Source organism: Psammomys obesus, unplaced genomic scaffold, assembly GCF_907164565.1.
Source record: "Psammomys obesus unplaced genomic scaffold, mPsaObe1.curated_primary_1811, whole genome shotgun sequence".
Lineage (NCBI taxonomy): Eukaryota > Metazoa > Chordata > Mammalia > Rodentia > Muridae > Psammomys > Psammomys obesus.
The window spans coordinates 32,606,676-32,631,703 of record NW_026596034.1 but is presented as its reverse complement, the minus strand read 5'-3'; the positions used below and the strand labels follow the sequence as shown (position 1 = coordinate 32,631,703).

The 25,028-nt window shown below is 46.5% G+C and overlaps 1 protein-coding gene across 3 annotated transcripts in view; it reads right to left on the bottom strand.

The window, feature by feature from the left end:
• Positions 1-14,623: 14,623 nt before the first annotated feature.
• The window catches only part of Bco1 (beta-carotene oxygenase 1), a 34,534-nt gene continuing 24,129 nt past the window's right edge, over positions 14,624-25,028 (bottom strand). The window contains exons 8-11 of one of the 3 annotated variants that reach the window (XM_055621044.1): positions 20,990-21,095; positions 19,298-19,392; positions 17,865-17,976; positions 14,624-15,561 (exon numbers count right to left, since the gene is read on the bottom strand). In XM_055621044.1, the coding sequence (XP_055477019.1) occupies positions 15,311-15,561; positions 17,865-17,976; positions 19,298-19,392; positions 20,990-21,095 (564 nt within the window). In that variant the 3' untranslated portion in view covers positions 14,624-15,310. The remainder of the gene's footprint in view (positions 15,562-17,864; positions 17,977-19,297; positions 19,393-20,989; positions 21,096-25,028) is intronic. The other 2 variants (XM_055621045.1, XM_055621046.1) reach the window with 2 other exon arrangements.

The window sequence follows — 25,028 nt, the reverse complement described above, 5'->3', positions numbered from 1 at the left end:
ATCTATCTATCTATCTATCTATCTATCTATCTATCTATCTATCTATCTATCTATCTTTCCTTTCTATTTTTCTTTCTCGCCTATCTAATGATAAGAGGCGAAACCTGGGGGCTAAAAAAAGAACCTGGAGGGAAAAAAGAACCCACAAAGTGGCCAAGACCAGTTACAAGCAAGGAAGAAACGAGAAGAAAAAAAATTAGGTTCAAGGATCTCTCTCTCTCTCTTTCCCCTCATTATTTCTCACCTATGTAGCAATATGGAGAGAAATTGGGAGATAACGGGTGGGAAGAAGAAGAACCCACAAACTAGCAAAGACCAGCTATAGCTATGTGCACACGAGCACAGATTCCCATGGAGATTAGAGGCGTTGGATTCCAGGGACCTGGAGTTACAGGTGGTTGTGAGCTAAGCAATATGGATGCTGGGAACCAAACATGGGTCCTCTGCAAGAGGAGCCAGTGTTGTTTGTTTGTTTATTTATGTGTTTTGACACTGAGCAATCTCTTCAGCCCCTGACATTTAAATCATTTCAACTATTTTCAGAAATACACCAGATACTTCATCTACATTCTGCTTGAGAAAGCCATTTTCTCATGATGTCTTTCTAAGCTTTCTTTAGAGGTTTTGTTTTTGTTTTCCATGCTTAGGTCTGTGATTGACCTCACATGTGTCCATTATCTAAACTCCAGCTCAATCCCAGAGAAGTGAGGTGCACCTAAATATGAGCAGCTCATACATTCAACCAAAATTCTAAGTGCTTACCCTTGTGGGAGACCATATGCAATTAGGGTCAGCACTAAACCTAAGGAACTAATTGGCTACTGGGAGAAGAAATGTGTGGAGAGCAGTAATTTAGTTGGCAGAGATGATGTGGCCTGCTTATTCAGATTTGTGTGTGCCTCTGGAAACACAGCAGACAGGTGCCATTCCCACCATCAGTCACCCTGTCTCTAACACATGTCCATCAGTCACAATTCATCCCAGGTACAAGTCCAGGAAAACTTGCCAGAGTCAGTTCTCTCTTATTAGAGAGAGAACTTGGCCACCAGGCTTGGTAGCATCTTTAGCCACTGAGCCATCTCACCAGCCCCTTTTCCTTTTCTCCTTCTCTACCATCTTTCATGCCCAACCCCCCAGACTGAACCTCCTGAACCTCTGAATGGAACCAGTGAGATCCCCTTGCTGGCCTCATGTACCTGATTTGTCCTTCTTCCTGTCCCCAGGCCGGACAGTTTCCAGCATCACCTCACAGAGCCCTTCCACTCAGCTCCTGTTGGTCTCCCTGTGCCTGAACTCTTCCCCTGGAGTCTAGCCTGCCAGGCTCAAGGCTTGCTCCTGTCACTTTACAGTTCTCCACCCTGGGCCTGCTACTGCAACAGGCTGGGCCTCGGGCTCCTAGCTGGAAATACCTGGCTCACTTGGATCCCGCTTGACTCTCCAGTGGCCATGTAGCTCACGTCTGGAACACATATACGTTCTCCTGTGGAACTTGCCTGATGCATAGCCATGTCCTGCCACTCTGACAAACACCGTGGTTCTGGTTATACCTACTTTACCTAGTTTTCTTGTTACTGTGAAAAAATGCCTGACACAAACAATGAGGGCTGGTTTATTTGGCTCACAGTCTCAGACGCTGTTGGACAGCTGTGCACAGCACCGTGTGTGACAGCTGTGGTTATCCAGATGTCACTATGTGCCACTGTGCCCAGCACCTGGCAAGTGGTCAGTAAATGGGAACTTTAAAAAGGGCAGTCACAGGGCTGGAAAGGTGGCACCATGGTTAGGAGCACATTCTGCTCTTGTAGAGGACCCTAGTTCAGTTCCCAGCATCCATGCGAGATCGCTCCTAACCACCGTAATTCCAGGTCCAGATGGTCTGTCACCCTCTTCTGTCCTTCTCAGGTTCACACATGCATGAACACACACATGCATTCACTCATGTGCCGTACACACACACACACACACACACACACACACACACACACACACTTTAAAATAAAAAGTAAAAAAAAAAATTACACTAAATAAAAACTGCAAACACGGGGTCACAGATAGAGATGGTTAAACAAGCATGAGGAACAGAGTTTGGGTCCCAAGAGCACACTTGAGGACTGGATGGGCAGGGTAGCCTGCCCTCGATTCAAGGCTGGAAAGGAAGAGGCACAGGGGCCCAGAACAAGCTGCCTAGCAAAACTAACTGTCAGCAAACTCTGGGTGTGACTTAAAGACCCTGCCTCAAAGAACAAGGCAGAAGAGTGTTAGCAGGTAACTCCGACATCAGTCTTTTGTCTCCACATGTATTCAAACACCTCAAAAACACGTGTACCTGCACCCACACATGCGCAGCCACACTTGTGCAAACATGCACACCACATACACATGAGAATGAAAGAGACAAAAAGCAAAACAAAACAAAAAACAAAACCCATGGCCACGCCTGTGATGTTAGTGACAGCAGTTTGAACATCTCTCGTTTCACTTTGCTGGGAGGTTCTTATACAAAGGGTCATTAACTCGGTTCTCTATAATTACCACTTCCTCTGGTGCCCATTTGTGGAGCTGTTGGGGCTCCCCTGTGCAGGAAGCTTACCATCCATCACACTGACCAGTCCTTCCTCTCTGCTACCTTAAGTCATATATCAGGCACCCATTGCCACTCTTTAAAAAAACAAACAAACAAACAAACAAACAAAACAGTGTCCCAGCGAACTACTGACCCTCAGCTAACTCACAGAGTGGCCGGGATTCCGAATCCCATGGTCTTGGAAAAGTCTGTAAACTCCCCTGCTCTGTCGTGTCACTGGCCATCTGTGCATTCCAGGATCTACATAGAGAGCCTGGTAAAGGAACAATCAATGAATGGAATCAAACCTAAGAGACTCAGAGCCCATGGGAGCATGCAGAAAGGAACATGAGTTTAACTGGGCCACCGCAGTTCTGCACACGGCTCTCCAGGTCCAGTCAATCGGCACTGCAGATAGCATCTGGGCTGGTGACTGTTTTCAACGTTTCCCTCTTGGGAAAGAGTGGTTTCAACATCAATAATTTGCACTTTGTGGCTCCCAGGTGTGCTCTTTAATCAAGACAATGCTGTCCTTCCAGAGGAACGGGTTGTCACTTTTCACAAAATTTGTCCCATTTAATGATCATTTTTTGTTCGGTGCCCAATGAACTGTTTCCTTTGTCACAATCTTAAGCTCTTAAAATGGTGTACCAAGAGGCTTAGGGAGTTCCGCTGTGGCAGACACTGAAAGCTTGGCCTCTCTGGCTCCATTCTAAGTGTCTGAAGAGCAGGGACCACAGGCAACCATCTGAATCTCCTGTGGCACCTGACTTGGGTAGGGCAGGATTTTACTAAGTCATTGTCAAATCATTATCTGCTATGGTGGTCTTTTATTCTGAGTTCTGGGCTAGGCCTTGGGAGGGATAAAGAAGGAATTAGATTCAAATCTGGTCTCTAGAAACTTCTAAATGTCCTTGTCCTGGGATAAGACAGACATAAATCAAACAACCAATTTGGCTAAATGGGGTGCATGGCCAGGTGTGTGGCAGGGAGTGACAGTGAAATGCAGCCCCTTCCCAGAGCATTGTTTGTAGCAAGAGATGGAGAGGTTCTTTAATACTAACACAAGCGTTGACTACCGTGGCAAACACTGGCAATTTCATGCATGTCATGGTAGACCCCTACACTGTACCTGCCTTCTCCCCTCTTCTTTGCTAATTGGATATTTTCTGATGGGTAGAGGCAAAGATTGTCACCCATGTGTGACAGCACTGAGTTCCTGATTCAAGCCCTCTCCACTATGACTCGTGTGTGCTTGATCAAGCACCCTGAGCACCCTGGACCTCAGCTTATTCATGATTTTTGTATGTATATGCATGTGTGTACGTGTAGGAACTCTTGTCACATACATGGTAGTTTTTATACTCACATTGGGAAAATGAATGATTCTGGTAAGTGTATGGATGGGTAGACAATAGACGGATGGACAGACAATGGATGGATGGACGATGGACAGGTAGCTGACGAATGATAGATAGCTGGACAATAGATGGAGTAGAGAACAAGAAAATGTGTCAGTACACAGCAAATGATGCATATCTTCTCTTTTCCATTAACACTGTGCAATCCTATATCATTTGTACACCAACCAGTCCTTTCACATCAAACCCAAATTGAAGACACTAGAATAATCCCATCTGCAAAGAAAACTGCAGCCTCGAGCAATAATGTCTTACATGCGTAGGGATCAGTCAGCCTGAGCTCTGAGCTGGCACTTGGCTCAGCATCTTCAACACAAGATCTTGGGGCGGCTACAGGGAGAAGGCACACCATTAAGCCACTGTCCTTCCTGCCTTAGCTGTAGACTGCCAGTTCATTTTAGTCCTGTGTCACAAGTCAGTGCTGGGCTAGGCAGAAGTGCTTCTGTGAAGACCCTGCCATGGATTCTGCTCTTCTTGTGCATACGGCAAGTCACAGGAAGCCCACGAGAGTCCTGCAGCCCTCCTGCGGCCTTCTCAAGCATACAAAATTCCTCCACAGGCCACATCCTGAGTCTAGTTGAACACAGAAACACAAACTCTGAACCTCCAGGAAGATTGGTGGAGGTGGGGATCGGGGGCATACACAGAGAATGTGGCCCACTCAACAATTTCCAGCCAGGGCCACTGCACCGTCCCAACTCCACGGTCACTTCCCCTTCTGCAAACTTGCACGCTGAACCATCCCTTTCTCTCTTAAGACCTTTCTCAAGTCATGGTGGAGAGGACAATTGAGGCCGTCTATGTTAAAGATCCAGGGTGCTAGTGTGTTAACAGGGCAAGGTGGAGACAGAGAGTAGGACAATCCACAGATTACTTAGAACTGACTGGCTCCCTGCAAGCAATGTCTTCAGGGCCTTGAATGCCAGGATCGGCCACAGCAGGTAGAGGGTGAATGGCATTGAGTTTATATATTCACTCAACACATGCATATTGAGAGCTCTCTGTATGCCAGACCCTGGCCTAGACTCTAGCTTCCTGAACTGCGGGTTGTGATCCCATGTAGGGTCATGAAACAGAATGCAGGAGCTCTGACAAATCTGGCAGCGACAAATGGTTCCAGAAAACTCAGCAACCAAAAACTAGTTCGAAATCACAAGTGTTATGAATCCGAAGCACTTCTGTCTTCTCGCTCCTGTTGGATGGCGGGATTTCCTCTGCAGCCTGGGTTCTGAACACACTCCATGTACACTTCGCCTATCAGTCACATGCCACCTGTGAATCCTGCCTCAAACACCTCAGCTCAGAGTCAAGACCATTGTATGTGCCAGGGGTAGTGGCTCATGCCTGTGATCCCAGCACTCACCAGGCAAAAGCAAGCAGATCACTGTGAGTTTGAGGCCAGCCTGGTCTACAAAGTGAGTTTAGAACAGCCAAAGCTATACAGAGAAACCCTGTCTCAAAAACAACAACAAAAAGTATGCTTCCTACTATGATGTTTTTACTGTATATGTACATTTCCTTCTCTGATAGAATCCATGGTTTAGTTGGAGAAAACAAAGACTTAATATTTTATTTCTGCCATCCCTCGGCTTGTATCAAATTAGTCTGTCTTTTGCATTGGAGTGTGTTACTGAAAGAATCAGACTAACTTTGTAACCTATGTTTCTTAAAATTGCCTTATAACTTATATTTTCAAGTTTTAGGCCCATGTTAATTAAAGGCTCTTAGTGCTTCTCCAGAGAGCTGAGGAATGTAAAAGTTCCTGACATTAGCCATCTGTAAGGGCAGAGACAAGGAAGAGAACAAGCAGAGATCTCTACTAAATGGAGAGAAAATCACCGGCTGGCGCCTGTGAGATGAGCTTTGTTTGGAAACTGGGCCAAATGGCTCTAATCCTTCTCCTGACCTTTGATCCAAAGCCTGTAACCCCCACTCCTCAGAACAGACACGGGATGAGTTAATTACTCTCCCACCTTTAACTGTGGCTATATCTCATATGGCAGGAAATTCCAAACTGACTTGAAGATCAGATATTTACCAGACCTAAGGGTGCCCAGAACCAACCAATGATTTTAAAAGTTAAATACCTCATCCAATCATGAATTGCCAAGAAGGCAACCCCTAGAATTTCCTGCGCCTTGCCTTTTAAAAACCTAAGGTCTTTGTCTCCTGGTGCCACTCCTTGCTGACCAGCAGGGGTGACCCCATTGCGCAATGGTCAAGATGAACCTCTTGAGATTTTGTATCGATGGATGATTAGTTTCCTGAGTTCTCTTCATACCTTCTTATATTTAGGCTCTTGCTGGGCCTAACATTACCATGTTTGGTTTTTTCAATTACTGGGGCTGGGTGGGTAGGAGTGCTTACTGCTCAAGCTCGGGCAGCTGGGTTTGGATCTTTAACACTCACATCAAAAGGCAGCTATGGCCACATACACCTGTGACCCCAGCACTGGTATGGAATGTGGGGACAGGAGGATCGCTGGAGCTTGTTGGATGTCAGCTTAGCTAAAAAACGGTGGACTCCAGATTCAGGGAGAGACCCTGTCTCAAGAGAATAAGGTGGATCAAGGCAGAGAAGGCCAGAGCTAGGTGCTGTGGTGGTTTGATCCCCTCCCCCAAAGACACTCAGGTTCGTTGCTGGAACCTATGAACGGGACCTACTACAGCAAAGGGACTTTGCAGATGTGTCCAAAGTAAGGATCTAGAGATGGAGACACATCCCACGTTATCACAGCAGGCCAATGGAATCACAAGGGGGAGGGGAAGGAGGAGAATTTGACCCAGAAGGGGAGAAAGTGATGGGCTTATGGTAGCAGGCACAGGGCCCGTGCTGTTAGGACAGGAGCCAGGGCATGAGGGTGAGTTAAGGAGAGTTTCTCCTCAGCCTCCACAGCCACCTTGCTTCTTATCGTAAGACTCATCTTTGGACATCTGACTTCCAGAACAGCAAGGCAATCAGTGTTCATTGCTTTAAATCAAATTTGTGGACTTGGTTTCTTCCACAACATTAGATTCTTACTCCTTCCTGTAAAGTACCTCACCTAGCATGAGCTGGTTTGTCCCACCCCTAGGAATCCTGTCATTCCCACATCAATTCCTAGGGTAAGGTTAAAAGCCCTGAGCCAGGCCTGGGGCTTCACATCTGTCCCAACCAAATGACAGGATGAAAACAAAATCAGAATGTCAAGCGGCCCTTTACCACTCCCCAAACCACTGGAGGCTCTCCTACTTTCTAAAAAGGGCAGGGATTATGGGATGTCAGTTGCTACCACTAATTCTACAATGTGGTAGAATTAGTCCTTTGCAGGGGAAATACTGGAAAATGTACATGGGTGTATGAATTGAGCCTGGCTATCATAGGTATTACTGCCTTCAGGCCCTTGTGAAAAAGACAGGAAGTTGTTAAAATCTCCACCTGTGATTGTAGCTCACATCTTGTTTCCTGGTCCTGAACAGAGGCCATGCTTGGACCAACAAGGACAAAAACAAAACTTTTAGGAAATGATGAAGGGAGGGAGAGAGGGAAAGGGAGGAGGACAGAGAAATATATATAGAGAGAGACAGAAAGACAGAGACAGAGAGACACAGGGAGATTTTTTTCTCCCACGGGCTTGCGTACTGGGACACTTGGTGCCCTGTTGATGGCATTGTATGGGGAGGTGTAGGAGGTGTGGTCTGGCTGGAGGAAGTATGTCACTGGAGGTGGCTTTGAGAATTTAAAAACTTGCACCATATCCAGTTGCCCTCTCTGCTTTGTGTTTACCATCCAAGATCTTTGCTCCCCACTGTTCCTGCTGCTTTGCTGTCATGATTTCCCCATAAGATGATGGTGATGGACTCTTATCCCTGGCACTGTAAGCCCAAAATAAACCCTTCCTTCCTTCTAGATCAGGGTATTTCATCACAGCCATGGAAAACTAAGACAGTCTGGGAGATGTATCAAGTACAAAGGTGACAAACACATAAGCATATGCTGATGAGAAAGGCAGACCCTCTACCTCACACATTAGCTGTAAATATAAAACCAGGAACAAGGTTTCAAGGTCACATTAACAATAGCTTCTTAGATTCACTGCCAACATCATGGGGTTTTAAAAGAAATAGATAAATGGCACTTCACCCAAATTTTAAAAAGGAGTTCTTTGTTCTATTTTTTTTTTTTTTTTTTTTTTTTTTTTTACTTCAGAGGACAGTGTCAAAAAAAAAGGTGAAAGGCCCATTTATAGAATAGGGGAAAATATTGGAGAATCATACCTTCGATGAGGGCCTTAAGCCCACAATATGTAAAGAACTTTTTTAAAAAAGATCTATTCGTGTTGCTTTTAAGTGTGTGTGTGTGTGTGTGTGTGTGTGTGTGTGTGTACACGCACACCTGAGTGCAGATGCTTGCAGAGTCCAGCAGATGGCGTCAGATCTCCTGGAACTAGAGTTAGATGAAATTCTCACCCACTCTGTGTGGATGAGAATTGCAGTGGGAACTGCAAGGGGAGCAAGCACTTTAGCCACTGAGCCATTTCTTCATCCCACCTTTCCTCAAGGATTTCCTAGACTCAACAATAAGAGACAAATACCACAGAAAATGTGGGCAAAGGGTCTGAGTAGGCACTTCTCCAAAGGCAACTTCATGCTCACAGTCACACCAAGATGCCACCTCACACCTGTGAAGGTGGCTAACCTGAAAACAGCAGGCAGGAAGAATGTGGGCACATTGAAACTTTCATGCTGCAATCTTGGGAGTGCCACAGGCTTGGTGACTTTGGAAACAGTCTAGCAGTTCTGCTAGGAGTTGGTGAAGGATTCCCAAGATGGCTGGACATAAGGTTACTCTAAAATCCATTGCTGGAAAGCTTTTGGGGAGATCATAACCCAAACCCGAAAGACAACTGGAAACTCTTGAAGTCCTGGGATGAGAGCCTCCACACCAGGTTGGCTACTCTGTCTGGGAAACCACCAGCACTCAACTGGGCCTCCTAGAAGACCAGCATGGTCCAGGTTGGCTTGTTGGATGCTTTTGAAAAGAAGTATAATTCTATGAGCACAAAGATAAGGACACGGCCCTGGTGAACACTGAGGAAAAGCAGGAAGTGAAGAACTGTGCTGAATTTGTGTCTAAATCCCAGGTAAGAATCCAGGGAGAGGAGAAGCAGCTTGAGAAAATGAAGACCGTGGTTTCTCTGATCAGATGAGCTTGGATGACTTGGACAGGTCTTTCCAGAAACCAAGGGAGACAAGAAGTACCCGTGTTGGCCAAACCTGTAAAACAGTCCAGAAGGGAGTGCCAGCCCCTGTGTTACAAGTCCTGGACATTAAACTAAAACTATTCCATAGTGGTGGTTTGAATGGGAATGGCCACCACAGGCTCATAGATTTGAATGGTTGGTCATTTGGGAGTGGCACTGTTTGACAGGGATTGGGAGGTGTGGCCTTGTTGGAGGAAGTATATCACTGGGGGTGGGCTTTGGGGTTTCAAATGCTCAAGCCAGGCCCAGGGTCTCTCTTTCCTTGTTCACTGCCTGCATGCTGCTTCTGGCCATGACAATAATGGACCAAATCTTTGAAACTGTAATCCAGCTCCAATTAAGGATTTATTTTATAAGAGTTGCCGTGGTTATGATGTCTCTTCACAGCAATAGAACATTGACTAAGAGTAAATGTTAGCAAAGAGAAAAGTGAGAGAGAAAATAAAAGAAAGAGGAAAATAGTCTAGCAGTTCTTCAAAATGTTAAAGTATAGAGTTTTTGTGGTGTCCAGCAACTCCATAGTTGGTATATCCTCAGGAGAATTGAATATGTATGTCCACATGAAACTGATGTGTGGTGCTGCGGGTACAACTTGGCAGTAGAGTACTTACCTAGAGGTCATGGCCATGTATGATGGTCCACACCATAGGAGAAGAGTTGGGTATGAATGTCCACAGTAGACTTGTTCATGCTAGCCCACAGAGGAATCCACCCAAACGTTCACCAACTGATACACAGACAAACAAAGAGCAATACAGTCAGACAGTAAGTAACATTCTGTCATAATAGTACTGAAACAGTGACTCATGCAAAAACATAGACAAACCATGAGAACATTATGCTGAGAAGCCACTCACAAAAGTAAAAATAGGTCTGGAGAGATGGCTCAGCAGGCAAAAGTTGCCTGACAACCCGAGTTCAATCCCCAAGGCCCATATGGTGGAAGGAGAGAACCCACACTCACAAACTCTCCTCTGATCAATATGTACAGAGACACAGGTAGGCAGACAGATGCACAAAATAAATTAATGACTACAACAAAAATTTAAAAATCAACATAAGGCTGGGAGATGTAGCTCAGTTGGGAGAGTGATTGCTCACAGTCACGGATTCTATGGCCGGTTCCACATACAGTGTGCTGTCATGTACCTGTAATTTCACCACTTGGAGGATGGAAGCAGGAGGATCAAGAGTTCAAAGTCATCCTTGGCTGTGAGTTCAAGACCAGCCTGAGCTAAATGATATTGTGTAAAAAAAAAAAAAATCCACGTACCATTCTATGTATATTAAACCTTCCCTCTAAGTTCTTCCGGACCCACTGTCTGCTTCCCATCCCCACCCTGCTCCCCCCTTTTATATCCCATGGAATCCAGTTTGTGCAGCTCATATACTTCTGGGTGTGGGGTCATCCGCTGGAGCACAGTCAAGCACCCAGGACCACACCCTTAAAGAAAACCACTTTCACTCTCAACTGTCAATAGCTTCTCAGCTAGAGGCGGGGACTCATGAGCCCCCTCATGCTCCAAGTTGTAAAGCTGACTGGCAGACATTTTTTTTTTTAAAGGAAACAATATCATCAGGCAAGGGAGAAACTCTAGGATTTTATGCTAACTGACCTATCAGTTACAACAGGGAAAAATTGGAAATGACTTAAAGTATAGGATGGTATGTGGTCCCCATGCTGTCATGTCCCAAAGAGGGAGTAATTTGCAGCTATGGAATGAAGATCATTACCCATTATGTGCAAGAAGTGGAAGGTTTTCAAGCTGGTGTATTGCTTATAAATAGATCGCTAGCCAATAGACTCTGCCTGCAAACAAAAGCCATAGGAAGCACACTACCATGCTTTCCCTGGTTTTCTCTGGGTCATGGGATTCTGGGTGTCTTTCTCATCTTATGTTAATCTAGCTAGGACTTCTACCGCGAACACACAGTAACTTATAATTAGAGCTCACACGCACTCCCTCATTTGTCTCCTTCCCGTTCTTTGTTCTATACCTGCTTTGTTCATTCATTCAAGTCTGCCTCTATCCTAGTCCCAAGCTGCAGCCTCCACCTCCAAGGGCCTCTCAGGTGTCTCCGGAAGTCCCATCCATCCCAGAGGCTTCTGCCGTTCACTGGGAAGAGGGAAGAAGCCTTGCTTATCTTTAGCCTGCTGGGATACAGGGCTGCACACCTCTCCTAGGTCCTGTGGCCAGGAAAACACTCTGCTCCCTGCCTAGCATTCAACCTTGAAGGCTGCTTCTCAAGATGGCCCTGTGTGATAGTGGGCATGAATTTAAGCTTTCACAAGGAAGACATTGAGACCCCCAGCGTGTCTCTGGATAATATAGACGGTGAAGGCTTTTGTGTGTGTGTGTGTGTGTGTGTGTCCTGATCTGCCACAGGAAAGATTGTGGGCATTTAAAAACCACCCAAGAGATCTTTAAACAGTGCAAGAGGGAATCAAAGGTGTTTTGTCTTAACCTGGACCAGCAGCCTGGTTCAAAGCTGTGAGCCCTGCACCAGTAACTTTGGTCTGGAGGAAACAAGTATGAATCAATACTGCAAACGTGGCTCAAAGGCATGAGGTTTCTCATGAGCTGATTTACCCAGGCGACACATCAGCTTGTCCCAGAACTGGACTCACACTGGAGAAACCTGCTGTGGACACCACAAACACCTGTGAGCCTTCCCTGCATCTGACCCTCTGGACTCAGAACACTCCAGGAAATAGCTCTTGATGAAAGCAATAAACAAACCCAGAGATACCTGTCTCCCAGAACTTCCTGGTTGTTCATCTTGCCCACCCACACACTCGATAACCAGGAAGTCCAGGAGGAGAAGGGAGACTGTTTTGTGGTCCTTTAGAGAGAGTAGTGTGCATGGAGTTCTCAGCTAAGTACCCTGGCTTGTGCAAGTATGAAACGCAATAGGATTATAAAACACTGGCCCCAGATAAATCAAAGAGCCTGCCGTCAATCCTTAGTGTGTTTTTGAAACCAAGAGAACAGGATTTGGTGTGCCAGCCTCCCTCAGCAGTATAGAATTCCAGCTGTCATCTTAAATAAGGTCAACAAGCCAATGTCGTTACCTCCCTGAAGAACTGGGCCCTTTCTTGAGATGCTGTTTGGCAGCTGAGAGCGTGGAGGTGGGGTCACAAGCACCCCACATTCCGCTCTACCCGTAGACAAACAGAAGCACCAGTGGGTGCGTGACTGTCCCATTATCACCTCCTTTCCACCCCTGCCACCCAAACCCAGGCTCTGATTGCATCTCCCCTAGGCCACTAGCGCTGATATTTCCAACCTTCCCCGACTGAAGGGCTGAGATTCCCACAGGAGATGGTGGGGAATGGCTCCAGTGGTCCTCACACTTCTGCTTGCTCCATGCCTGCTGACTCTAGACTCAGGGTGAGGTGGACATGCTGAGAGTGGCAGAAGGGGCTGATGAGACCATGATGGGGTAGACCTGGGGGCAGGAAAAATCAGGGACTGCAGGGGAGGAAAGTCGGTGGGTAACTATGTGTTGGCATTGGGTTCTGTGTGGTCTGCCTTCCCCAGCTCCCAGCCACTCTTCAGTGAAACACGTGTCTCTTGGAGTGCTGTGGAGTTGAATATGTTTACTAGGGAAACTCATTGACTCCTCACTCACTCACTCACTCACTCACTCATTCAACAAATATTTACTGAATACCCACATCACACCAGGTGCTAGGAACAGAGCAGTGAAAATGCACAACAACCAGAGGAGCCTCCACAGGGCCAACCTCACAAGAGGCAACACGCACAGTTCACTTATGATCTGCCTTCTCTTCCATCTTTCATGTTCCTTCACCTCCTCCTCGTTCTCCTGTTGCTCTCTCAAAAAATAAGGTCTTACTCTTTATCTCAGCATGGGCTCAAACTCATGGCAATTCTCCTGCCTCAGCCTCCCAAATGGGAAGATAACAGGTGTGGGTCATGATACTGGTTTTATATAACATTTCTGAAACGACAGTTTTATAAGTGGTGGTTGCCAGGATGTAGGGACAAGAGGTTAGTCCCTCTTGGGACTGTCCTCAAGGGACAGTCACTTGAGGATCCTTGGGCTGATGGGCCAGGCAGTATTTTGACTGTGATATCGAATAAAGGAAGGTGCCAGTTTTATACAGGTGATAACACTGGAACTACTCACACACATGTGCAAACACACAAACACACTTACAAATTTAACCTTTGGGAATTTAATCTGTGTTTTAGGTACCCACTAGACTTTGAAGGTGAGGCTCAAATGACTATGGCACTCCCAGCAATCGGATAGGAGGCCACTTGGCTTGTTTCTGACCTCCTCCATCCCAGTCACTGTCTTGCTTGGGGACCTCCTTCCGCTCTGCCCCACATGTCCGGTCTACCTTGAAGCACTACAGCTCATAGACCTCCTTTCCCTTTAGATGCCCTTGTGGCTCACCCTGGTTTTCAGGCCAGCCCGGCCTTGGTCTTCCCCCCTGAACTCCAGTCTTTCTGCCATGGTTCATCAGGTTAATAACCTCTCCTGTGAAGAGGGTCCCATACAAACCTACACTCACTGACCAGACAATCGGGCCGTTTACAGACCAGGAAGGGTGGAATTCTGCAGCCCTACTTTATAGGCTCAGAAGAACTAGAAGAGACAGCCACATAAAAATCAAATAAGTGCTGAATAGACTTTCAAGTTTTTTTTCCTCTTCTTTTATATTATGCTACCTCTTGTGTAGGATGACCACAAAGCAACATGCCCCCTTAGTCACATGACTTATGAACAGGGCATGACTGAGAAAGCCAGAAGGCCACACCCACCCACAATTTTGTCCTTTAGAGGCAGGGGGGGGGGGGTGAGAAAGGAGAGGCAGATGGAGGAAGGAGCAGTGATGACTCCCACCTTTTCTCATGTTTGTGGCTGCTTGTTCCAAGAAAAATGATAACATGGCTAATATAATTGTTGATTCATGTTCAAGGTCTTTCTCAAGTGTATGTGTGTGGGCCTCTCTGTGTGTGTGTGTGCACACTTGAATATATGTGCACACATATGTGTAGACTAGAGTGGACATTGGGTGTTTCCCTTTATCCTGCTTCACCTTTTTTTTTTTTTCCTGAGACAGGGTCCCTCACTGTTTGGCCATCAGGTTCCACAGACTCTCCCGCCTCTGCCTCTTCAGAGCCTGGGTCAGAGGCACACGCTGCCATGCCCAGCTTTTACAAGGATAACTGCGGGAGGGGCAAGGCGCCTGAACTCAGGTTCTCAAGTTTGTATAGCCAGGCATCTCAACAACTGAGCCACCTTCCCAGTTCCTCAAGGCCTTTGTAAGAAGAGAAAGGGCTTCCTTAAATACATTGAACTGACTAGTAATCACTTGATTTTTTTTTTTTTTTTTTGGACAAGGATTCTGATTAAATGGAATTAGAGCTATCAAGGTGGTTTATTACGGCATTTTCACAAAGAATAACAGCAGGGTGAAATGCGTGACCCCCTCCTCCCAGAGAAATGTGCAAGCTTACTTCCCCTCCCCATTGCTGGGACAAGATACCTGACAGGAGCTACTTAAGGGAGGGGGGGTTTATTTTGGCTCACGGCACCAGAATACACTCTATCACGGTGGGGAAGGAAGGATATCAGGCGTGTGAGGCAGCTGGTCATGGCGCAGCCCCAGTCAGGAAGCAGAGAGAGGTGAATGCTGGCACTCAAGCAGCCTTTTCCTTTTTGTTCAGTCCGGACCTCAGTTCATGGGATGGCGTGATGCTGCTCACACTCAAGTTGGATCTTCCTTGTCAGTAAACCCAATGAAGAAACTCTTCTCGTGGAAGTTTGTTTCCTAAATGATCCTAGATGCTGTCCAAGTTGACAGTATTATCCACACTTACTGTCCCCAGGTCCCACCAGTGAAGTCATTCCTTTCTTTTCTTTTTCTTTTTTTTTTTTTAAGTTTCCCCACCCCCAACCCCCCCAAGACAGGATTTCTCTGTGTAGCCCTGGCTGTCCTGGAACCTGTGTTGTAGAACAGGCTGGCCTCGAACTCACAGACTTGCTCTGCCTCCAGAGCGCTGGGACCAAAGGTGTGAGCCGCCAGACCCAGCTGTGAAGTCATTCTTACTGTGGCCTGGTCGTGGTGCTGTCCTGTGGGGTGACAGGGTCATCTGAGTTTTCATCCTCCTGCCCCTCGGCGGGGGCCTGTTTCACTGTACTCCGTTCTGCATCCGGGATAAACAAGCCATGCAGGTCCAGGTGCATGTCTGCGTCAACAGAGGCACGGGCCAATTCTGTAAAGCTTTTGGCATCCAGGATAAGTAAAAAAGGCAGCTTTTGGGGATCTGTAGAGACGACGGCTGATAAGATGACTCCTACAAGAAGATAAACAAAGCCCAGGATAATGTCATTTGCAGTGCTGAGCGTGTAAGCCAGGGCCTTCCCAGGGGCTAGACAGCTACTCTCCTTATGAGCTCCATCCCTGGTCCTAAGAGATACCTAACAGTGTTCCAAGCATGGCCTTGTGTATCCTCCACTTGGAGGGGTACGTTTCTCAGCGGTCTCTCCCTGTCCTCTTTCAACTCTTTCTTGATCCAAACAGGAGGGAAGAGAACATATGACAGTCTGTGTTGGCAGAAGAGAAACCTAGATCTGGAACCAGAAAACCTACTTCTGGGATAATTGCTTTGCTTCAGCTCTTCATCTTGGCAGTGAAGATAATTCCCACCCGTCTCCAAGCTCATGGGGTGCTGTGCTCATGGGGTGATCTGCAGGGTGGATACTGGAAGCACGTTGTTCGTTTTCATTTGTTTGGAAGAATGGCTTCTTTCCTACTGCTTGGAACCTCTGAGTATGGAGAGAACCAAGCAGTTCCGGAAGGACATGTGGGCTAAGGTATGCCACCTGGTTGATCAGGGACTTCTTGAATTGCAAAAGCATTTGCATATTTGCACTGTTGTTTTGTTTTGAGACAGGTCTTGCAATGTAGCCCAGGCTGGCCTTAAGCTCATACTTGCCTGCCTCCACCTCTCAGATGCCAAGATTACAGGCCATGTGTTGCCATGCCTTGTTAGCAGTGGTACTGGAATGAAACCAAATCATCTCCTGGTTGTATTGGTAACCCTAGCTTTTGTCTGTAGATTGGGATGTTCTCCATTCCCTGGCTTACTTTCAAGGTCCAGCAGGTTGAGGAAACTTCCAGTAAGTGCCCAGGATTCCTCCTAAAGTACCGGGGTTGCAGTAGTTGGACATGTGTGCCATCAGATTGGCTTGGATTCAAATCCAACCTCTGCTTGTGGGGCTCGTGACTTTGGCCAATTTGCCTCACTCTGAGCCTCCCCTTAATGAAATGAGGACAATGTCACTCCACACCCATGGAGAGAAGGCGTGAGAAGCAGTTGCCCGGCCAAGCAGGGGACTGGCCTCAGTAGGAGTGGATGCCAACAGCCCCTTGCCTTGGAGATGACGGTGACATGGGATCCCCCTGCCTGTTTACCAGGGTACAATCAGAAGGAAGCCAAGGCCAGGTGGAAAGCCACTCCCTCCCACCTGAGGGAAGAAGCTGGCATTCTCAGTGGGATGGCCTGCCTTCCCCTGGAGGTGTGAGCAGCCCTATCCCTGGCTTGGCTGGGTGGTGTCCCCACCCATAGCTTATTACCTTCCCGAGTATCCCCAGGGCTGTGGGCAGGGCATTTTTGAGGCAAAGGGGTATAAGACAATTTGGCTCTGTGGAAACCCACATTCCCAGATGCTGTGAAAACTTTACATGCCTTAACAGAGGTCATTTGTGATTTGGGGCCAGTCCTTGCAATGCATTTTGAAACTAAGCTGCAAGTTCTGAGAGAGTGTGTGTCACTCAGTGGAAAGGATATAGACTCTGTGTAGTAGAGAATTTATACCTTGCCTTTGTCACAGTCTTGCCTATGAGAAGTTTTTAGACTGTGGGCTATGGCAGGTAGTATATTCTAACAATTTCATCCATCCATCCATCCATCCATCCATCCATCCATCCATCCATCCATCCATCCCAATCAGCTATCTATTTGTCTATCTATCTATCTATCTATCTATCTATCTATCTATCTATCCACCCCCATACCTATCTTGTTGCTGTTGTTAAGACAGGGTCTTAGTAGTTCAAATTCTCTGTGTAGCTCAGGATGACTTTAACCCCCTGATTGTTTTCTGTCTACCTCCCAAATGCTGATATCTCAGGCATACAAACCATAACCGGCTGACAATGTGCATCATGACGGAGCCTTGGAACACATGGTCTCTGCTTGGCCTCTGAAGAGCTGAACCCTGAAGCTCATCTACTCAGGGTATCAGTAATTTCATATGAGTGTGAGCCATAGTAAAATCCCAGGACAAGCAAGCTCAGGGGAGCTTTCCCGGAAATGCTTGGTTGTCAAAGGTCAACACTACAGATGGCCAAGAGCTCTGGGGGTCCTGGTGGATTACAGAAGCTGGTGGAGGGAACCTTGAGCTTGCACTCGACTTCAGAAGCAACTGAAGTTTTTAATGTGGTAGTTTTGCCACTGACATATACCTAGACACACCTCTAACCCTAACCCTAACCCTCATCAGGCAACCCACCTGTGGGATGCCCCTGGGTGGTGCCCCTGTTTGATGGGTGTTCGTTAGTGTGCTCACACGGGCTCCCTTCTCCCACTCTTACCATCATCCTCATCCTTGGCACCTGGCGTGGGTACAAACAGTGGTTCCGCCGGCCAGCAGTACTCCTCACGCCACTTTAAGGAGGACTTTGTGAGAACGTCATACTTTAGTATCTGTGTATGCAGAGAAGAGAAGGATGGGACCCTGTGTCTGTAAGCACACTGACTCCCTCGGAGCAGAAGGGTATGTAGGCCACGGAGGGGAGATTCAGCCCTCAAACCTACACTTGTGACACCAACACCAACTGACATCTGTCCTAGGCAGCAGAGCCACAGAAAGGGAAGAGCCAAACTTCCTCCAACACACGTGCACCTTTGAAGTTGCCTTTTTATCTCCATAGCCGAGGACCACTTGCAAGGTAAGTCCAGTACCACCTCTCCCTATGCTTTCCTCAAAAACAAAACAAAATAAAACAAAACACAGGTCTTCTGGCTCACAGAGGGCTCAGAACCCACAGTCCTGAATTTTTCTGGCATTTGGCACTATGTCACAATGTTTTACCTTATATAATTGAGGTGTTTAATGCCACTAATTAAAATCTGATACAATTCTTTTGTTGCCTTGAAAGCGAAGGCCCTGGAGCTGGGTGGTGGAGCCTCTCTGCCCAGAACACCTGAGGTTTTGGGTTGAGTCCCGGCATCCAAAAAAAAAAAAAAGAGAATCAAGGCAGAACAAATAAAAGAGGAAAGGTCCTGTAAGTTCCCACAGGCCTGTTCCTGTATGGAATTAGGGGAACTGGTTTGGAGTGTGTGTGTGTGCTCTTGAGTGTGTTTGAACATTAATTTTTGCTTGTGAATATTTCTGTTCTATAGGTATTTAGAAACATTAAATTATTTTTAACTTGTTGTTTTATTTTTACTGTATGCATTTTACAGTGTGTGTTTGAGGGGCGGGGCGTGCCTCATTGCATCATGCCAAGCATGCGTGTGGCAGGCAGAGGGAAGGACTTGGCTCTTTCCCTCTACCATGTGGGTTCCTGGGATCAAACTCCAGCTGTCAAGCTTGACAACACCCCCCCCTCCCCACTGATCTATCTCATCAGCTCTGCAGTTTTAGATGCAAATAAAAATGTTAGCCTGAAAGAAAAGTGGTGCCTGGCCAGCACTTTGAACTGTAGTAAATACTGCGGGAATGGCTACTTAAAAACAAAATGAATCCTCCAAAGTTCCCTTCACACTTTGCCTGCGGGAGAAGTGAGCTGGCTGTTGGAGGCACCACTCCCTGCCACTTCCTTTGCCCTGAGCCCGCCACAGCGTGTCACATATTTAGGGCTTACTAAGTGCAAATGGAACATAGAATTCGTACTTCACAATTACCCCACCTGACTTCCCTCCTGAATCCTTAAGCCCCGTGGAGTCTACTTTATAGACATTAAGTTGGGTCCAGAGAAGCCAGCCTGCACGCAGAGGACTTTCAGGACGCAGGGGTCAGTACCTGGGTCGGGACGGGACTCCACTGAACTTCAGCAGCGAAGATGTAGCGATATGGTTTCCCGTTGTGAGCATAGTTTATCCGAGGGAGCTCTAGGCCTTAAGAGGACAGGACGCTGATGAAATCCCTTCACTGGGGCGGGGAACTGCCCTCTTCATGCCAAACTGGGCCTCATTCCATAGAAACAGTTCCCAAGTACCACCCTGACCTTGATTCAGACCCAGATTACATCAAAGGTGGTCACAGGGAGGGAGGGACCTCTGAGAATGATGCCGTCCCTGCCAGAAGGTTCAGGAGTGAGGTGTCATAGACCAGGGGGCTTTAAATACATAAGTACCTGTAATTATCCTTGATAGAAATCAGAGACTTACAGATTTAGATCAGAGGATGCTGCAATTTTTAAAAGGCTCTCTAAAAATACAGGTGTGTGTGTGTGTGTGTGTGCGTGCGCGTGTGCGTGCGTGCATGTGTAAACACACGTGAGAGTGAAAAGAGACTTCAGAATCCACTGGAAGGGCTTCTGCACTCAGATGGTGCAATCACTGTGTAAGTATTAGGGGATACTGAGGCAACAGGATCACCACAAGTTCAAGGCCAGCCTGGGCTACAGAATAAGAGCCTGTCTGAAATAAGTAAATAAAATAAGTTTGGATAATCCTATTCTAATCTTTATAAAAGGATGTCTTTAAAGGATTTGTGTAGCACGGGAAGTGTCCATATGGCAAGGTAAACACAAAAAGGCTAATTATAGAGTTGTGTCCATTATGTCACAAGGAGAAAGTTTAGAAGCATTGATGGGGTCAGCATTCATGAGTGCCAGCTGACACTCCATATTGCAGCTGTCATTATTTCAATTACTTTTTTTATCCAGTCATTTTGGTTTTGGTTTTGTTTGTTTCAAGGCAAGATCTCATGGAGCCCATGCTGGCCTTTAACTCACTATGGAGCTGAACATGACCACAACCCATCCCTTATCCCCCATCTCCCAAGAGCTGGTATTACAGGCATATAATGTTTCTTTCTTTATTTGTTGGGACACAGTATGTGGCCCAGGCTGGCCTGGTACTCACAGCAATCCTCCTGCCTCTGCCTCCTGATGCTGGGATGACAGGTATTCAACACCACATCCAGCTTTATTATATACTCGGAAATATGAAATGCAGGCTTTTATACATAAGGCTCCATGGCACAGAAACTCAGCCCTGTGGGACAATGGCACTTCCCAGAGAGCTTTTGGCTAGCTCTGGTTTAGGGTGAGGGCTCTTTAGAATCCAGGGATGTTTCTGAGCATCCTTCAATGCCAGCACTGCAGTACCACAAAGAATACTTACCTCACATGTCATCAGGGCAGGAACGTGGGCCCATGAGCGTGGCTCCTGGCTTGTGGCTTTACACACTGTGTGTGGCTAAGCATCTCTCAGGCCCAGTAGACCAATAGCACCCAAAGTGTGACAGTGCAGAGGGAGAGACAGGAGCCTACTATGCCTGTTTAATATATCACAGCCATTAACCTACATCAACTGTGCAAAATGTCATGCATCTAGGCATCAGAAGGGTTAGAAGCTATTCAAAAGAGATTCCCAAATTCTTTGCCTGGGGTCCTAAGAACCTTCCCTGCATTTCCTTGTCCTGTGTGGAAGGGAGGTGCCACAGAAAGGGATTTGGGGACTTTCTGTGAGAAAGGACACATCCTACCTTCATAGAGAACCTCGGGCTGGCAGTAGACATGGCCGTCTTTCTCCTTTAGGGCTGTTGCTTTTGTAGATGCCACCTTGATTAAATTTGAGCCCACTTCTGCATTCTTAAGAGAATAATTTTAAAAAAAACAATGAAAAGAAAAGGTTATTCCCATAAACCCTTGTTTTACCTTATCCATTTGAACAAAGCTTCAAAACAACAGCCTTGCTTGGCCTCTCAGTAACCACAGGAAACAGCTATCTCATGCTGTTATTCTAAGTTAAAAATAAGTAAGATGGCCCATCCTTTCTCCAGAGGATCTGGATTCCAGTCCTAGCACCATACGTTAGCTCACAAACATCTGTTAACTCTACTCCCAGGGGATCCAATGCTCTCTCCTGGCCTCCAAGAGGCACTGCACACAGAAGCACACAGACAAAAAGCCATTTTAATGTATATTAAAAATGTATTTAATATACATTAAATACATACATTTAAAAACACAACCATCATTTAAACTCTAATGAAGAATGCCAATGGTAACAGACTCTCCCAAGGCTGCACAACCTGTGGGAGGAAAAGTCAGGATCTGTCCAGGCGCTTTCTCTCTCCAACAGAACAATAATATGCTCCAAAGAGTTAAGGTCTCCCTTTTTAAATGCCGGGTGATTTACCTGTAAAAAGGGGCTTCCATCATTCAATGGACATTTGAGGAGTCTACAGTAACACACATGTTTAGGATGTAGCCGTGAGAGAAAGCCTCAGAGCCAATTGCACACAGGGTCTGAGCTCAACCATATGCTAATAAAGAACACTGGGATGAGAGTGTGAGAAATGTCACAGATACGAATAACAGGGCAGGTAGTGGAGGCCTCCCTATTTTCCACATGCCAAGCGTGGGACTTGGGGCAAGTACTCGGCTTCTCTGCGGTTCTTCGCTTCTCTGCTGATTGCGAAGATTAAATGACGTCGCCTGCCAAACAGTTTGTGGTAGGACCTAGACAAACACTCTTGTTGATGATGACATCCTTGCAGCTACACAGTAGGTCTACGGCCTCGCACTTATTCTCCCAGCGTTCACGCCAAGCCCTCAGCGAGGTCTGAAACTCAGGTAACACTGAACACTTCGCGCAAGTGATGTAACCGGCAGCATTGATCTGACAACTGAGACAGCTACAGGATGACTAATAGGTGGGTAGCATATACAGAATGGATACATTGTACAAAATGATGTGTTCTGAGCAAGTCTGAGATCTTTGACTGTTAATCAGAACAGCATGCAGTCTTACACTTAAGAATAATTTCTTCAGTCAGGCAGTAATGGTGCGCACACCTTTAATCCCAGCACTCAGGAGGCAGAGGTGGGCAGATCTCTGTGCCCTACACAGAGACACCCTGTCTCAAAAATATTTTTCTTTAGAAGGGGGCTTTCATTGAACATTTTTGGAGCATACTTGATTCTAAGTCACTGCATGTATGGAAAGATAAACCAAATGAAGGAATACAAGCATTTTATTGTCACTATGGCTGACATCTTTCCTGTCCAATTTTTCAACATCATTTTTAACTTTAAATTGCCGGCATGTGTATGGGCATGGTGTGCTTGTGTATGGGGGCCAGAGGTTGGCCTCTGGTGTGTTCTTCAATTGCTCTCCACCTTATCTTTTTTTCACATGCAAGTTTTTAGTTTATCTGTCTTCTTAGAAACCCACACCATCACAGCAGAAGAAAGAACTGCGACTCTCCACTTCCTTTGCCTTTTGCCAACACCAACAACGGCCTTTGCAGGCCTCCCCGCCCCCGATCTTCCTCATCTTTGGTTCCATTCAATGTTTCCTGGAAGTCTTCTAGTAGAGTCTATGTTGAGGCTCATTCTTCCTTACGTAATCCAAACACTCATGGATCACACCAAGGCCAGCTGTCTTGCCACCACCAAAGCAGATTCCAAATTCCGATACAAAGGTGATGTTTGGTGTGGTCTTGTACTTTATGGCTAGCTTTTCCTGCATTTCTGTCTTTGGTACTGTTACCTTCCCAGAGCAAAGGACATCAATGACCGTGTTTCCTCTGAAGCAAACGGTTAGTCATGAACTTCCTGGTGAGAACTGTTAAATGGTGTGTTAAACTGTTAAACTGTGTCATTCATGATGGTGGGTCTCTTGAATGATTACTATGTCACTCATGATGGTAGGTCTGTTAAATGGTTACTGTGCCATATATGATCATGGGTCCTTGAGCAGCAAAGGAGAAAAAGATGACTTTCTCCACCCTCTTTTTTTCAGACAGAGTCTCTTATTGAACCTGGAACTCACCAATTAGCTATACTAAGTGGCCATACAGCTTCAGAGATTTGCTTGTCTCTGCCTCTCCAGTGCTGGGATTACAGATACTCAATGCTGTGCTTGTATTTCATGTGGATACTGGGGATGGCAAACACTTTAGGGACTGAGTCATCTCCCAAGCCTACCACCCCCAAAACATCCCATCTTAATGACAGCAGCTCTTTAGCTAGGAAAGAGAAAACTTACCACAGACCAGTAGCTGAACTGAAAGGTCCTTAGAGATTATTCATCTAGTTCAATCCCTTGACTGTCAGAAGAGGAAGTTGAGGCCGAGAGATGGAAAGCAACTTGTCAAAAGTCACGCAGAGAGAAGCAGCTCCTGGCCCCATGGTTTTTCACATTGAGATTCTCCCAGAGGCAAGAATGTTTTAGACAGAGGGCAGAGAGAGACATCCTTCCCCATCCTGTATGTTTTAGCTGAAACATCTCCTTCCCTAACCACTCAGTCTGAACCTGCTGTGTCTATGAGGCAGCAGTCCCTGGCTGCAATTATTTCATTCATGAAGCTTTGTCCTTCTTTGTGGTCATTTTCTCCATGATGTCAGACCAGATTTTGCTTGCTGCATGACACATGGTGTCCATGAAGCGAATACATGACTCAATGAGCTTTTATTCCTTCACTTTCAATGGCCAAAGAACAAAGAGCATGCCTGCTTTGCAGTTTGGTAGAAGAACCCAATGAAACCAAGTCTGTGAACCAAGTAGCCCCATGCTGGGTCCATTGTAGTAGCTTATACTGTGCTGGTGCCTCGCTGGGCACGTGATAGCCGCACTCTGTACCGCCCCTTCCCCGCCCAAGGCATGTCCAGCCTTGACTCACAGGGTGTTGCTACAAAGACTTTCCTAGCTCCAGCCTGAAACTGGTCAGACTGGTTAAGGGATAAACTTTTAATTTTCCACACACAGCAGTAACCTAACATGACTCGGCTGCTTTTAGCAGCCAACCCCTGCACAGCATTGAAAAGAAATCAGCCAGATTTCACCAAAAATCTCACAGGCTTGCTCTGCCATCCTGGTGCCAGAGGGGATTTCCCAGGGAAAGTAGGGAGCTCAGAAACCTGCCCACAAGCAGCGGAGGTGACACTGGCTTCTGTGTGGAATCAGAACTCACCACTTGCTATGTGATTTTGAGAAGACCCTTGACCCCACTGTGTTGGCTTCCTTCCCCATCTGTAAATGGGGTAAAACAGAGTAGTTTTCTGTCTGATCTCAGGAAGTTATGGTTATGTAAGCATCTGGTGCTGGGCCAAAGGCAGTTATAACACAACAGACATGAATTCAAATCCTGACACAATCCCAATGATGAGTCTTTGACGTTGGGCAAGTTACTTTCCCTCTTAACTGTGGACTCTGGGATAAAGCATAACTCAGAGGGCTGCAATGTGAACTGGCAAAGTGGTTAACAGTTCTTAAAATTTGCAGGGCCTGGAGCAATAGCCCGAGTTGAGGCCCACAGTCCTACACCTAAATGTAGCAAGCTAACTGAGTAAGAACAAGTCACGCTCCTGCCCAGACACAGGTGCTTTTATCACTAGGATGAAAAACAACCTATTTGAATGATAGCAGCCCCCCCCCCCCCCCCCGGAGAGAAGAGCAAGTTGATTGCATTGCTATAATTGGTTTGCTGGGGTCTTTAAAGATGGGCCCCATTCAATCCCTCAGTCTATAGTAAAGGAAGCCAAGTCCCAGAGAAGGAAGTGACACAGAGAAGAGCC